This window comes from Eulemur rufifrons, chromosome 23, assembly GCF_041146395.1.
Source record: "Eulemur rufifrons isolate Redbay chromosome 23, OSU_ERuf_1, whole genome shotgun sequence".
Taxonomy (NCBI): domain Eukaryota; kingdom Metazoa; phylum Chordata; class Mammalia; order Primates; family Lemuridae; genus Eulemur; species Eulemur rufifrons.
Genome location: NC_091005.1, coordinates 3,427,781 through 3,444,261, shown reverse-complemented (window position 1 = coordinate 3,444,261; position 16,481 = coordinate 3,427,781). Strand labels below are relative to the sequence as shown.

Below are 16,481 nucleotides of genomic sequence, written 5' to 3'. Positions count from 1 at the left end.
AAAGGTGGGATCTAGTTCCACCATGTACTTGCCCCATGGCCCTGAATAAATCATTTTTTCTCTGACAGTAAAAATGATACATATAGCTACCATTAGTGAATTTCCATTATGTGCTATGTGCTTTTGGCTGTGTTACCTCATTTAACCCTTGTAGTGTACCTGCAATATGTTTATTTTTTGTCTCTTGTTAACAATTAAGAAACTGAGGTTCAGAAACAATAATTTTCCCCCACATCACACCAATAGCCAACAAATGGCAAAGCCAAGATATCCAAAGTTCATCCTTCTTTGATGCTGTTATACTAACTTCTTTGCACCTCAGTTTCTTCATCTATAAAATGGAGATATAGTAATGTCTGTGCAGCCTGACAAGATTATTGTAAAGCTCAAAGGAGATACTGAATGTGCTTGTAAACTTTAAAGCACCATTCAAATGTAAGGAAAATAATATGTAATAAGCATCCATGGGCCCCCAGAAAAGAATCAGATAGTTTCTATCCACACTGAAGTTTCAAACCAGTTGTGAAAGAAAGCTATGTAAACAGGAAAACTAGGAATACACATCAATAAACTGGTTTAAGGAAGCCACCAGGAACAGCACAGAATTGTAAGAACAGCTAACTTGTAAAACAGCATCCAGTGGCCGATGTACAGCTTGGACTGTGGAAGGGTCTTTTGTCCCCAGGCTTGCTCCCTGCCATCCACCCTCCACGTGGTAGCCAGAGGGATTTTGTTAAGGCTTCCTGCAATTCTTTTTTTGATTAAAAAACGTGTATTTTATAAGTCAGGCGTATTGAAGTATAATTTACTTACAGTAAAATTTTCCTTTTAGGTATACAGTTGACGAGTTTTGATAAACACACACAGTGGTATAACCACCACCACCACAATGAAGAGAGAATATTTCCACCATCCACAAAAGTTCCCTTGTACCCCTTTGTAAGTCAATCCCTCCCTCCTCCTCACTGTCCCCCCTCCCAAAACTACTGATGTAACATCTGTCCCTATGGTTTTGCCTTTTCCAGGATGCAGAGGGATCTTTTCAATGTGTCAGTCAGGTCAAGTTGTCAACTCCTCATGGCATTCAGAACGAAACCCAAATCTCTCTCCATGGCCACCAGGCCCTGCATGTTGACTCCTACAGGCCTCTTTAACTTCATTTTGTGCCACTTTTCCTTCCCTCTGGTCCAGCCCCACGGGCCTTCTTTTGCTCATTTCTGCCTCAAGGCCTTTGCATCTGCTGTTCCCTCTTCCTCAGATCTTTCCTGACCTGCTTTCTTACACCTCATCTCCCCCAACCACTCTCCATTATTTCATCATGATCTCCTTTAGAACACTTATCACTATACTAAATGACCTTGCTTTCATTTATTTGTTTACTATCTCCCTTCTCTAAAACTGGAAGGTCTTTGAGGGCAGGGAGCTTGTCTATCTTATTAAGGGCTCTATTCCTAGAAACTCGGAAAGTGCCAAAACATGGCTGGCTGGTCTTCCAGTGGTATTCACAGAATGAACAAACGAGTGCCAAAGAAGTTAGGGAACAGCAGGGTCCAAGTGGTTGAAATTCTAAGGAAAGAAGAAATAGGCACACGGGGAAAAAAAGAGCAGGAAGAATGGTCACAAATCAGACTAGGTTCTCCCCACTGCCACTCTATCATCCCTTCCCCAAAGTCCCCCACCAATGAGCCAAAGAGTACCTGGGAAACAGAGCGGGTGCAGCTCCTGCCCTTGCCCACTGGTGCCCTCAGGCTTGTCCATCTCCCAAAGCATGGGTACCTCCAGCTCTTTGCCTGCCGTGACTGGACCTGTCCCCCACCCCACCCACAGCCAGTTCAGGCTCACAAGCCTTTCTGCTCCTTTCCACGTGAATTCAGAGAGGGAGACACCCAGGGGTTGTTTTGTCTTTGCACTCTGGAACCATCTTCGGCACTCCTCCCTGTGGAAGAGCAGCACACCACCTTGGGCTTGCAACCCTGACAGTATTATGAGACAAATCCTACCTCTCAGGGCATTCTCAGTGGAGAGTACACGTGGACACAACATGCACTGGTGGCCACAATTCCCTGAGCTGATGTCCCAGTTTTCTTTCTCAATTAGCACTAGAGTTCTGAAAGCTTAATTTTGTTATAATTTATTATGTCAGTTGGGGGTGGCCAAGGGAGAAGAAGGGGAATTCCTTTGCCACAAGAACATCTGTTTGCTGGACAGCAAGATATAAATTATGAACTCAAGACTTGAGGAGAAGCTTATAGATCATGCAGTCCAGTTTCTGAATTTTGTATGTAGGATACTAAGTCCTACAGAAGTTAAGGAACTTGCCTGGGACCACCAAACTATATAGGGCCAGAGCTGGGATGAGAACTTGGGTTTCCTGGCTCCTAGTCCAGTCTTATTTCCACCATCATGTTTTCCTGAGTTTGGCTATTAGCCCTTTGCCTCCAACGAAACTGCTCTTTCAAGGCCCACAATAGCTTCAATCACCAAATCCAATGGTCTTTTCTCAGTCCTTATCTAACTTGCCAATGCCATGGAACAGAACCCTTGCTCATCACCCACAACTTCCTGAAGCACATTCCCTTCCTGTTTCACTGTGGCAGGGTGCTCTGGGATTTCCTCCTGCTCCTCTGACCCCCGGGCCCTTTTGGCAGTTGGAGCTACCTGTGGGTCTATTTATGGAAGGTTCCCTCCTTCATTTCCACAATGATGGTCCCCTTGCCTGGACCCTCTCTCTGCTATCCATCTGCACACTCACCCAGGGGCATCACATGCACTCGCACAGCACTACCCTGAAGGGCAGCTGAGCTCAATTCTCCTTCTAGCCCAGACCTCTCTTCTAAATGCCAGAACTACCTCCCAAGCAACCTGCTGAACATTTCCAAAAAGTTATCCTATAAGGACCTGAAAGTCATGCTTGTGGTTTGACTTGCCATCTTCCCCTGCTCTCTCGTTCCCTGCTCCTATGCTTCCTAACTTGGTGGCACAGCTAGACTCCATCATACAGGGTCAAAGCTGGAGGACTTCTCTGAACTACTCTCTTCTCCCCATATTCAATCAGACACCAGGTGTCATCTATCCTGCCTCCAAACTCTCTCCCTCAACCAACTCCTCATTGCCTTTCCCACCAATTCTCTAGTTCAGACTACAAAAATCTGCTCCTAAGCCTCATCTCTGGCCTCCCACTGTCAGGCTCTCCCGACTTGACACCCTACTGCATTCTAAGCATGTACCCCTCTGCAAAATGAGCAGGGTCCCTACATTCTGGCCTCACTCTTCCTTTCCAATCGCTTCTCTCATATTCCCACAAACCACAACTCTTCTGTCACATGAGGCTGCCCACGACTCCCTGAGGGTGCCCTGCATGTTGCGAGTCCTGCTTTTGGGTTTTAGTTCATACTAGTTTTTCTTCCTGGAAGGCCTTAACCTTCTCATCAGCATGATTTTAGTGGTAATGGACAGAATCCCAGCTCAAACTAGTCTGTGTAAAAGAAGAGATTATTGGTTCATGTAACTGTCAGGTCCATAGAGTCAGCTTCAGAGATTCCATTAATATCATGAGATGTCTTTCTGGCTTCCTCTCTCTCTTCTCCCCATTCCCTCCCTGTCCCCTCATCTCTCAAAGCCTCAGTCTCTTCCACGATAAGCAAGTTTCCTCCTTGCGGAGGATAATGCAGATGTGGAAACATGGCCACAGACAGCTCCAGGCTTTCATCATTCCAGCCCAGTGAGGACGCTGCTGGGATCTCAGATGAAGAGCTTCTTTCTCGTAGTAACTCTTAAATTCCAGGGAAGGACTATGATTGGCCTATCTTGAGTCACCTGTCTATTCCTGGGGCCAATCCCCGTGGCCAGGTGAATGGGATTTTGTGAATGGTGAGGTCTGAGTCATGCGCCCACTTCTAGCTTCAAGCAGCAGAGGGCAGTGACAGGAAGCCCCACTGGAACAGCCTGGGATGAGTGAAGCTGGGCACAGTAAAACAATGGTGTCCTCTGAACAACGGTATCCTTATTAAAAGGATGTGTTCTGTAAAATTTGGATTCCGTCAAAAGTCCACACTCAAGGATCCAGGAGGCCACATGTGGCTCCAAGGCTGCAGGTTCCCCACCCCCTACTGTGCCCAATTGTTTGTTTATGAGTTATTGCCTGATTTCCCTAGGACTTGACTTGTTCATCACTGCATCTCTAAACACCTAGAATAGTGTCTAACATACAGCAGGTGCTAGATGAATATTAGATAAATGAATAAATGAGTGGTTTGAATAGAATAAATGTCACCAGTCTTTGGTGTTCCAGTAAATGAGCACAGCTGCTTTTGAATTCTTCTCACTCCAGAGAGAAAAATAAGTGCTAAGGCAGGAGCTCCCTCAGTTTCTGTCCCTACCATTCTATTCCTAAATTTCTTTGCATACTCTGCATCATTACTACTCTCCTGTCCGTCTCAAGGAAGGAGATACTCTCCTGTCCGTCTCAAGGAAGGAGATTCATGTCAAGATCAAGCTGCCCATCCTTGTAGGGGCTCTGGTCCTTACCACTTCCTCTTCCCTATACCTTCAACTTTTCCTTCTTTCTTTTCAACTTTCTTTACAGCTTCTCAGTGGATCCAAGTCCTTCCATGTTAGCCAAATGAACAATAAAAATAAAGCCTTCCTGGACCCCGTACCTCCTTTCTTTCCCTACTTGTCTTCCCTCCCCTTCTATAGTCCACAGTGTCTTTTCAGGGTGGAGGCGGGAGGGTCTCCATTCATGGCCTTGACTGACTTCCCTAATACCATGCACTTCTTAATTCCCACTGCAATTTGGCTTTTCTCTCACCATTCCACTAAAATTGCTCTTGCCAAGGTCACCAACAAATTGCCAGACCCAAGGGACACCTGCCAGTCTTCACCTTATCTGATTACTGCAATATCTGATTCAACCACTTCTTTGCCATTTTTTTTTTTTTTTTTTTTTTTCAGACGGGTTCTCTCTCTGAGTGTGGCGGCATCATCATAGCTCACTGCAACCTCAAATTCCTGGGCTCAAGCAATCCTACTGCCTCAGCCTACCAAGTAGCTGGGACTACAGGCATGTGTCACCATGCCTGGCTAATTTTTTTCTATTTTTAGCACAAACAGGGTCTTGCTCTTACTCAGCTAGTCTCAAACTCCTGACCTCAAGCCATCCTCCTGCCTCAGCCTCTCAGAGTGTTAGGATTCCAGGCGTGAGCCACTGCGCGGAGCCAAGCTTCTTGAAATCCTTTCCTTCCTTGGCTTTCATGATGCTGCTCTGCCTTCAGTTTTCTTTTCCATCTCTCAGATCACCCCTTCTCAGTTTCCTGGAGCTGGGGGAGGGATAGGTGTGTGGGAGGTTGCATCTTCTGCCTTCTCTTCCCTCCTCACTCAACCTGGTGAGGTTACCAACTTCTATGGCTCTCACTGCCCACAAGCACCACAGAATTCCAAATTGACCCTTCTCCCCAGATGTGTCGTGTCTCCTAATCCACTACCATGGATATCCACTCATATGATTCATAAGAATCAACATGGCCAAATGAACTTATTATTTATTTCCCCAAGTTTTCCCTCTTCTTCTTGCATTTTTCCATCTCAGAGAATGGTATTACCATCCACCTGGCCCAAACCAGGACTCCTGGACTCATTCTTGCCTATGCTCCCTAAAGTTTATCTCCTCCTCAATGCTCTTGCAACTGATCACCAAATAAGTTCAATTATTCCACTGCCCAAACATCTCTTGAATCTGTTTCCTTTTCCCACCCACACTACCACTGCTTTAATTTAGCTCTTGAATCACAGAATAACTTTCCATCTGGTCTCCCAATCTCCCAACCTGACTCCCTCTAGTCCATGGAGGTGATCTTTCTACAGAGCAAATTGATCCCGCCACCCATTTCTTTAGAAGCCTCTGGTGGCATCTTGTTATCCTCAGAATAAAATCCAAAGTCCTCAGCACAACAGATAAGGCCCTTCACAATCTGGTTTCTGTCTCATCTTTCGTCCCTCATTTTTTAGCACTCCTTTACATATTTTGCTCTAGTCAAACCAAATTAATTTACATTACTAGCATATTCTATGGATTGACATATCTTAGTGCCTTTGCACATGCTGGCTCCTCTGCCTGGCATTTTTTTTTCTACCTGGCTAACTACCACTTGCTTTTAAGATTTAGCCCACGTGCCACTTTCTCTCGACTGACTTCCCTGAACTTCCTGCATAGAGAAGGTGCCCTCTGTTCTCCCATAGCATACTATGCATACAAACATCACGGCACTTCCTGCCCCCAAGTGCAAGAGTCTTTTGCAGGTAGTTCCCTTTAAATTATGAGTTCCTCAAGAGTAGAGACTGAGACTTTCCTCTCTACCTCCATGTGTATGCCTAGCACAAAGTAGGCACTCATCAATGCTTATGGATAGATGGATAGGTGGATCTCCTTCTATCCTGTTTTTCCCTAGTCGTCTTCAAGACACCCGCCTCCACCAAAGCCAGAGCTTTCAGCAGCAACTTCTCGCTGTTGCAACTGAAAATGGCCCCCATTTCTCAGGTACGAATGGAAAACGACTTCAGGGACTGTCCAGATGGTTGCTAGGGAACACATGGTATCCAAATCAATGTGGTACATGGTGACCATCACCTCCAGAAGGAACCCAGCACCAATCAGGCACTTGCTGTTCTTACAGCCACCAATCTCAACCAAGGCTGGGACCATCCCATTTACTAAAGGATACAGAGTCCCAGACTGCCAGCTCTCTGTTGACCACACTGGTTGTGGTCCAGTAAGAATGGTGTGGCTTACAATGGGAAGAACATAGGTTTTGGAATTAGACAAGTCACTCACGAAATTGTGTGGCCTTGCGCAAGCCACCTAACTTCTTTGAGCCTCACTTCCTCATTTGTAAGATAGAATTGATGACTATATTTCCTCATAGGTTGATGTAAAAAAAAAAAAAACAGATGAGGATAATGGATTGAAAATGATGAACACAGCCCACGGCCATCAAAAGCTTTCAATATTATTATTCTAGCTTATGTAGGATAATAAGGTGCATTCCTTGTGTACCTCATTTCTTTCTCTGTTTTCTTCAACTTATACATATTAAGCACCTCCTTTGGGCCAGGCATTAGGCTCCATGCTGCACTATGAGCAACAATAAGTCACCATCCTTACTTTTTGGTGGGGAAGGGGAACTCAGACTAGCAAAAGATACATACACATAAACACCTAATTAATTTACAATTCGTAATATGCATTAGCGCTCTGAGACCCTGGGAGCAGGCCACCCAGGGTCAATTTTAAAGCATGAGGAAGCTAGTCCCATAAGTAACAATTTTCCACAAAAAAAAACCCATCTGTTTGGCTAAGACTTAACATAGAAAGAGAATCCAGGGTAAATCCTAGGCCATGGAGCCTTATTCTTATATATCATATGCCCTTTCTCTTTTCTCCATTCTGCTTGCTTCTAAGATGGCTGACACATCAAAGGAGCAGGGGGACAAATTCAGGGCACTGACTGTTAGCCTTACAGGATTTTATTTTACTTAATTTTTTGGTGCTATGAAAAGCACAATGTTTTTCCTCTTCTCTGTAAAGAAAATTAGAACTAAAGATGGCTCAGCAGATAAAAGCTGTGGGTGGTAAATACTCCCACTATTCCCCACTGCATTTCAGGCTTCTAGGTTTCTCTTTGCATTTACTGTATCTTAGAACTGGAAACCTGAAAAAGGCCTGAGAAGTTCTATGGTAAAAGCCCCACATTTGAGTTAAGAGATGAACAAACTAAGGCCCAGAGGGACCAGATGATCTGCCCAAATTCAAATTAGAGAGTGAGTCAAAAGTAAAACGCAATTCTCCTGATCCTTCCCTTTTACTAGTCTGCAAATCTCCCCACTCCCTGGGTCTTAGGCACCTTGGCCCAGGCAAGTTCCTTCGCATGCAGCCATCCCCAGTGGATGCCAGGACTGTCTCCACTTCTGAGCATCCTGGAAGCCACAGAGTAACCACTTCTCTCTCCAACATCACTGCCTCTCTCCTCCCAGAAACATCCTGTTTCTAACTAACAGGATACTTTCAGATCCTCCTCTTTGGCTTGAGAACCACGTCTGCATGAAGGGTTTGGTTAGTGGTGGTTTTCTCAAAATGCCCCTCAGAAGTACAAATTTCCTGGCTGACAAAACTTTGTGGTGAAGGTTGCTACTGTGCAATTATCTTAGCCTTAAAATTAACTTTCATGGGCACCCCATACCCCCCATGGGATAGAACTATAATTGATGCTTTTATATTAATATTTAGAATCTCAAGACCCTGAAAACAAAGGGAGTTCCCAATTTCAGACCGTTTAGAACAAGAAGGGAGCTTGGGGCATCCCTGATCCAGCTCTTTTAGGAAAGTAAGCCCTCAGGGGCAGAGGTAGAGCTACTGGTCTGGACTCCTGGTTCAGTGCTCCTTCGCACTCTTTGTAATATCACTCCAGCCTCTTGGGCTGAAGCAGCTGCGCCATCAAAAATGTCACATCAGTTATGACAACACAGTTTGTTATGTAACTGGTGCTGCAGAGCAGGCAAGGGGAAGAAGCCATGAGCATGAACCACTGTGCCCCCCTCTGGTTCTCAGGGTGGTTAAGTCCCACATCCTTGACAAGAGAACTCCACATGCGAAGGAAACAACCACTAATCAATCAAAGGAATAAAAACTAGAGCTAACATTTGTATAATGATTTCCATGTTCTAGACACCGTCATAAGTGCATTTCATATGTTAAACTCATTTCATGCTCACAACAACCCTATGAGGTAGTTATTTTTATTTATCAGTCCCATTTTACAGGCAAGGAAACTGAGGCACCAAAAGTGGCATAACTTATATAAGGTCACACATCTAGCTAGTGGTAAAGCCAAGATTTGAAGCCAGGCAGCCTGTTTGCAGAGTTTACGTTCTCAAACACCTCTCAATTTTAGAGAAGCATGCTGAACTGCTCCTCTAAATCACAAACTACCTATTTCTCTGAACCAGTTAACAGGTTCTTTCCTCTCCTTTCCGCGTATGCTAATCACTGATTCGTTGGATGGTTTCCTTTCTACCAGTACTGTGTGCGAATGAGAGGGATGGAATAAAATAAGAATATGATACAAATTTAAACAAAATCATAGAATGGAGTAAATTCGAGTACCTTCAAGCTTTTTATGATGACACAATCAATAAGAAAGTAAGTGAAGTGCCCTTCTCATACATCTGTTATTTTTAAAACCAAGCATTTTTAAATCCGTTTGTACAAACATACACATTTTTTCTTTTTTCAAAGTTAAAAGTTGTTCTTTGCTAGTGTCAATTTTTAAGGTAACCCTTTCCAAAATGTTTTTTTCAGTTTGGAATCATCTTCTTCATCTGCTGTTTGCTGTCTTTTAGATCAAGAAGTGTTCTTGTGATAATGGTTATCTGGCTTCATAAGAAATGAGAATGAAAACACTTTGGGAGACACAGTATCAAGTCCCAGCGTCCAGATGGGTTGAGTACATACCAGAAAAATAGGACCTCATTCTACTCCCATTAAATCTCTAGTGTTAACAGAGATAGGGTACCACGAGCGGCTGACAACCATGAGTGATCTTGTCCTATCTTTAGCAGATGTGGCATGGTAAGAAGCACACTATAATCTGGGAGTTGCATACGCTAAAAGAAACAAGACAGTGCTCTGACTCTGGGCATTGTAAGCCTAATCCAGCACCATACATATAGAACAAAAAATCTGCATTCCTTTCCAGCCATGTCAATCTGCATGAAGCATCATCCATTTACTCTAATTGGCAACAACCTTTTCCAACAAGCATACAGGCTCCATTTCAGAATCCAGTGGGTAACTGAGATTCAAGAATTCCACAGCTGATTCCTGAGGAGATCAGGTGGACTGTTTGCTACTCTTCTGGCAGGAAGGTCTGCTGGTATTTACAGCTCAGTGAACAGTAAGGAGGGAAAGCGCACCATCCATCAGCAAAGGAGATCTCATCTGCCACTTGATCTGACATTCTGTTCACGCTCTCACTGTCTCCAGAGAGCAAGGTGCATCCATTTGAATAAACATAAAGACAGGAGGAAGGGAGGGGGCAAAGCAGCCAACGAGATGATCAGATGATCGCAGAAGTAGTAAGTCCACAAATCTAGAAGAGCAGCTCTCGGTGGAACGGGAGCCCAACAGGGGACCCTTTGGGCACGTGTGGGAAACGCCCTTTTAGATGGCTGCACTTTCACGGAGTAATGGCTGCAAATTGCTATTCATCTCCATTAATGCCTGCCAGTTAGTAGGTCCTGAACAGCAGTGTGCCGAAAAAATGCAGCCCTGAACCCAACCGAATGGTAGATACCCTAATTACAAAGTCAGGGTTTGCTGGGAGGAGGAAACCACTAGGTTTTTGGCAGCCAGGTGACCTTTTAAGACTGACTTCACTGACAGGGTGGGGTCGAATTTTGGAATCACATCCCACTTGTAAGGGCTGTAATATTTATATGAGCAATGATGTCTTCATCAGGCAAATCCTTAAATTTGTTTTAAAATAGCACTGAGTAGGTACTGTGGGAATGAACACACATCCAATATGCTCCATTTTACTGTGCCCATTAGGTAAAGACTACCAGCTAGCAAACAATGCTTCATCACCACCTTCAAACTGTCTTCTTTAAAAAAATCCACTTAATGCTCCAGAAACAGATAGCCTGAACTTGACAGCATAGAAAATTCACCACCTCAAACAAGGGCAAACTCCATAGCTCATTTTACATTTTCACCAGGTACACTGCCCATGCAGATGTCACTATTTGTTCAGAACTGGAAAGTCACTTAAAGTGATATTCTATTGATTCTATACCTCATAAAATTATAACTCCTTAAGAGATTTTTTTGGTAAGGGTTTGGTAATTAAATAAAATTGACACTTCCTTTAAAATTTTTGATTAATCTGAATAACTAGGAGTCCTACTGACTGACTACAAAATGATGATGCTGTATCACAGTTGAGGTCACGACTCCCAACCAAGCAAAATTATTTAAAATGCCATGCACAAAAAAAGATTCATTGATTACTCACGGTATGCGTAAAATTATATTTGTGCTGTCTCAATTATCACTGTTTATTTCTCACTACCAAAATGTTTTGGATTGTCTGACCCAGAGTTCCCACACACTAATTCACAATCACATACATATGCACACACACACACACACAAACCCAAAAAGCTATGTTCAAATAAAATCTTTAATAAAAGTACTGAGAATCAGGCTTTTAAAATGATAATCTAATCTGTGACATCTCTTAAACAGATGCAACTTTCCCTTTACAACATGCATCAAGCAGAAGAATTCAGTCTCTCTGCAATGTTCCTATGCTGATGAGGTGATGAGGGTGCTAACACTTTGTTCTAAGTGGCAGCTGCCAGTCCTTTAACTTCAGTTACTATGAGCATTTACAGAAACCTATTCCTTCTTCCAATCATCACATCACAACATGGATGAGAATACGGGCTGAATGGAAAGGCTCTTTGCTCTTCTGGAAATGCTGAATAAAAGGGTGGTGTCTGAATACCAATATTCTTCCTCTTAATCCATCAGGCTGAGCTCTTAAACACCAGACCCCATTAAGAAATCACTGAGTTATCATAGGGCGTCACCTACAGAAGACTCTCTAATTTCATCTGCCCTGGAGATATAACACCATATCCTAATTAACTCACACATATGGCCTGATAGATTGGTCACCAATTATATTGCACAGGGAAGTTGGAAACTACTTTCTGTAAATGCCTTCTAGATTTTTGGGCCTGGTCCCACCCAAGGTACAATTCTCCTGACTCAAAGTAACTCTCAGTTAAGTGGTGATCTTGAAAACCATCTCTGCAAGGGAGGACTCAAAAAAAATTTGTCACAGGGATACAGTAACACCAATCCCACATTTTGTGGTTAATAAAACAAGTCCTGCATCCAGTTTGGCACAAGGCCCCGATCTGATTTATTTCAAGCCAAGCTGGAGGGCTCACAGGAGAAGCTGCCATTCATGAAGGCTTCAGGAGAACAGAATACCAGGGTCACTTGCAGCAAAATTTACATGGGCCAGAAACCTTTCTGACTGATCTACTGAGCAAACCTAGCCTACTTCCTAAGGTGGTGTATTGTGCTTTCAAAAAAGGATATTGTTTTACCTACAAAATCTCAGTTTTGCCTGACATTTTTCTCCCAAAAGGTGTCCAGTGGGGGGTGGGGGGAGAAATGGGGAAGTGAGGGGAGGGGACAGGGAATGCTCTGATTTCTGAATTAACCATCTCAAACATCAGACATTTCATTTTTCCCCCTTCTCAGTGTAACCAAATACAAGACATATAGGACATTCTCGGGGAGTCTACATATAGCTTTAATTTAAGATTTCCTGCCCCAGAACATAATTAGGAATTTTCATTCTAAAGTGGCACACCTATTTCCTCAGAGAGCTCAGCTCTCTTTGAATAAAAAAGGTGAGGCACCCTTTGGGGGATTCAGTATATATTTTTAAACTTCTTATTAAATCAACCTAATTTATGGGGCATATTGAGGAAAAGCAGTTGCTTTGGCGGATGCAAAGTTAATTTGTAGATTCTAGCCTGTCCCCCCTTTTCAAGCCCTCCTGTGCGCTCCCGTCACCCTCCCCAGTGCTTCCGAATGCCTTCGGCCTCCTCCGAAGCGGCTCGGCTCTCGCCGCCAGAGCCCCGACTCCGCTCCGAACACTGCCGAATCCCTCCGAGCCCGCGCCCAGGCCGCACCGAGCCTCGCCGAGTGCCGCCGAACAGAGCCCCATCGACTTTTCCGGCCTCGGCTGGGCGCTGTCCACCACTTGCAACGCCTGAAACCTCACCCAGCTCTGGTGGCTGGGGCTTCTACGGGGCTCCGAGTCCGACTCTGCAGATTACAGACTTCTGAAGTTTTAAAACGTCCTCCCTCGGGAGAAAGGGGTGGCGGAGCTTGCATTTACCGACCTGCAAGGGCTCCAGGCAGATGCAACATGCACCTAGTTGCAAAGAGCAATTCCCCAGGCTCCGCCTCCCCATCCATTTGGGTTGCACAAGCTCCAGAGAAGCCCCAAGCCAAATTACCCGTGGCTCAGAGGGGTGCGGCGAGCCCAGGGGCCTCTGCGAAGAAAGCCCCAGGGAGCTCTCGAACAAAAATAAGAACATGTCAAGCAGATGGGGAAATTGTCTCCGAGTCGCTACTCCCTACCATCATGGCGCCGCCTAGAACCCGCTTGTCATGCCTGTTACACATGCAAGATCTTTCGCATTTTGGTTCTGAAACCGCAAGCATGCTTCGTCTCCCACCCACCTTCCCACGAAATGGGTTTTTATTTTCCATTGTTTTCCTACGGGATGCAATTACTTCGGCTATTCTGTCAAGTTGAAAAATAATCATTTTTGTTTACTGCACAGCAACTCCTAATTAGGAGCTGTGTGTGCACGAAGGTGTCACAGCAAAACGACGTGGAAATCTTCGCTAAACGTTCTTAACGAACTCCTCCGTCCGGAACTGACAGGCCAACGGAAGCAGCCGGGCCGGGAGGCCCCGAAGGCATGTACCCTTTCCCTGCCGGCAACCCCCTCCCCAAGCAAAGCTGCCTGTGGGCTCACCAGGAACTGCTGAGTGGATGGGGCAAGAAGCCAGCCTGACAGTGGGAAGGAGGGGCGAGGCGCCTTATTGAGAAAGTGTGGAAGGGAAAGAATATCTCATTTTGTTTTAATTTTCAACCATCACTCAAATCCACCCCCAGTTAATTAGGAGGGGAAACTGATATCTAAGGCAGAAGGGGGCGGCGGCAAGTGGGCCTGCAATCCGCATTGTGGGCAGATTACATGGAACTCGGCCTATGCAGAGTGTAAATAAATACATTGATAAAGGCCACAGAGTGAACGAAAACTGCTGGTGTCAGGAGAGCAAACGCTGGGAGGGTGGGGGTGGAGAGTGGCCGGCTGGGGGCAGTAAGGGGCGTGCATTCAGCCTCACAGCCAGCGTCCCCCTTCTACCTTTGCCTTGGATACAGCTGTGCCAGTCACCTCCGCTTGGAAACCCACCTCATTCCTCTAACACATATCCCCTCCCCTAACCCTCGCCCTCTTTTGGTAGGGGGATGGGGGGTGGGGTAGATTCCACAGACTCCAATTCAGCACCAAATCCATGAACAGCAGACACTTGATCCTCCACCCCAATCGAGGGCTGGGTTCCCTCCATGTTTTAACCAAGTTCAAAATCACTGCCCCAGGAGAAGAGCAGGGGAAAGTGGGATTACAGACTGGGGGGGGGGGGGGTGGAGGGCGGGCATGGAAGGAGGAGGAGAGAGAAGTAGAGACAGAATGAAACAGAGAGACAGAAATGGAGGCAGCGAGACACACAAAATACTCCATGAGCAAGAGTAATGACCATAATCATGCCAATAGTGTGATGTTCTGATCAATATGGCGGACACTGTCATTCATACAACTATAGGCACTCCCCCACCCCTCCCCAAAAAAACACCCGCCCTGGGAGTTAGGGTGGAGGACCCCAAACCAACGTAGGGAGTGGGGGAGGGGAGCCAAGTCCATGGCTGTGTGTGTGTGTGTGTGTGTGTGCACACGAATTAAAAAGCAGGCCTGGAGGGCACTGTGGAGTAAGCAAGGTAATAAAAATGATTTTTAAAATTATTCTTAATAAAAGTACGAATCCCAATGCCACAGGGACTTACTTCATCTGCTTCACAATGGTGCTTTTTCCTGATTCTCCAGCCCCTGTTGGGACACAGACAGGGGAAAAAGTGGTGAGTGTCAGCTTAGGGGAACGTGGTGGGGGGGGTTGGGGGGTTAAGGCATGCGAAGTGGTGGGAGATCCTGGGCACATGGTGGTGGCAACTACTGGGACCAGGTCTCCCTGGGCGCAGGTGGGATGGGGGTGCTGGTGGCAGGGGGTGTGGGTGGCCGGGGTCCTGGAATGGGGGTGGCATCCGAGGTCCTTACCCAGTAGGAGTAATTTCACGTCTTTGGCGGCGCTGATGCCATCCTCTTTGAGGTTTTTCTCAATCGCCTTGCTCCGCTCCAGGGCGGCTCTCTCCTCTGCGCTCAGAGTACATCCCATGGTGGCCCCTTCCCTGCCACAGCCCGCACGACTCGGCTGGCACGGCTCCCCGGCTCGGCGCGCCCCCCACCCCCCCAGAGAGCAGAGCCTGGGCTCAAAGGGGGAAAAATCACGATATCCTCTCCTTGACTGGAAACAAAAATGTCGGGAAACTAGAAGCCCCCAAAAAGACAGCCACTAACAAGATTCCAGCCGCGGAGACTCGCGGCTGCTGGAGGGAGTCTGGGGGTGTCGAGACGAGCGCGGCCGGGGTCTGAGGCTCCGGAGCTGAGGGAGAAGGCGCCCGTGGGCCGAGGCGGCGCGGGCTGCAGGCACTGAGGCTTGTGCACGACCCAAAATAAATAAAATAAGAGTCGCGGCTGGAGCCACAGCCGGAGCCGGCGGAGGGTGGGGTGGGGGGCAGGGTGGGTCCTTCTGCCGCGGCTGCCGGAGGAGGAGGCGGCGGCGGCGGCGGAGGAGGAGGAGGCGGAGGAGGCGGCGGCGGCGGCGCGGGGTGTGGAGGGAGTGAGTTGGGGGGTGCTGCTAGTGCATGTGCATCGCCGGTCCTCAGCCGTCGGTGCGTCCGCGGCGCCTTCGCCGACCCCCGCGCGCTGGGCAGGGCTGGGCAGGGGGCCGGGCCGGGGGGCAGGTCTCTAGCGGGAGGCGGCGTCGCTGTCTCTCAGAACTCGCATCGCCCGGTGGAGCCTACCGGAGAGAGGGAGAGCGTGAGGGACCCGAGGCCAGCCGGGAGCTCGAGGGAGAGGGAGAGAGAGACAGGCAGGGAGGGAGGGCAAAAAAAATGAAGGGAGAGCGAGCGAGCGAGCGCGCGCGCGCCGGGGCCCGGGCGGGGGAGGGGGCGAGCGCAGCGCGCGAATGCGCCGGCGGCTCTGCGCACCCGGCTCCGCTAGCCGCCCGCTGACGTCAGCAGGGCCGCGCGCTGGGCCCCCGGGACCAGGAGGCTGGGGGCGGGGGAGGCGCGCGCTCCGAGGCTCGCGTCAGTAGGCCGCGGCGCGCACGCGCGCGCGCGGCCTCCCCCACCCCCCCACCCCGCGCCCTCCCGGAACGCGGCTCCCTGAGGGGGGCGCGTGCGGGGCTGGCGGGGGCGGGGCCTGGGGCCGGGCGCGCGCCGGGGCGCCCCACCCCGCTGCTTGCCGGGCGCGCAGTTTGTGCGGGCCTCCTTGTCGCTGGGAGCGTGGGGCCGGGCGGCCGGCGGGGCAGTCAGGTGGGCCCCCCGGCTCGCGCCTCGCGCGGCCTGTTTTCCTCTCCGGCCTGCTCTCCATCTTTTCTCCGGCTACGGCTGCTGGGGCCGTAGCGGCCGAGGCCAGGTTACCTCAGCAAACGTGAGGAGGCAGCGGGTCGGAATAAACCTGCGCACCCCGTAATTCGCCTCTGAGGCACA

At 47.8% G+C, this 16,481-nt stretch overlaps 1 protein-coding gene across 2 annotated transcripts in view; it reads right to left on the bottom strand.

The window, feature by feature from the left end:
• GNAO1 (G protein subunit alpha o1) overlaps positions 1-15,261 on the bottom strand; it is a 145,898-nt gene extending 130,637 nt beyond the window's left edge. The window contains exons 1-2 of one of the 2 annotated variants that reach the window (XM_069456662.1): positions 14,986-15,261; positions 14,718-14,760 (exon numbers count right to left, since the gene is read on the bottom strand). In XM_069456662.1, coding sequence (XP_069312763.1) covers positions 14,718-14,760; positions 14,986-15,103 — 161 coding nt within the window. In that variant the 5' untranslated portion in view covers positions 15,104-15,261. The remainder of the gene's footprint in view (positions 1-14,717; positions 14,761-14,985) is intronic. The other variant, XM_069456661.1, reaches the window with a different exon arrangement.
• Positions 15,262-16,481: the final 1,220 nt, after the last annotated feature.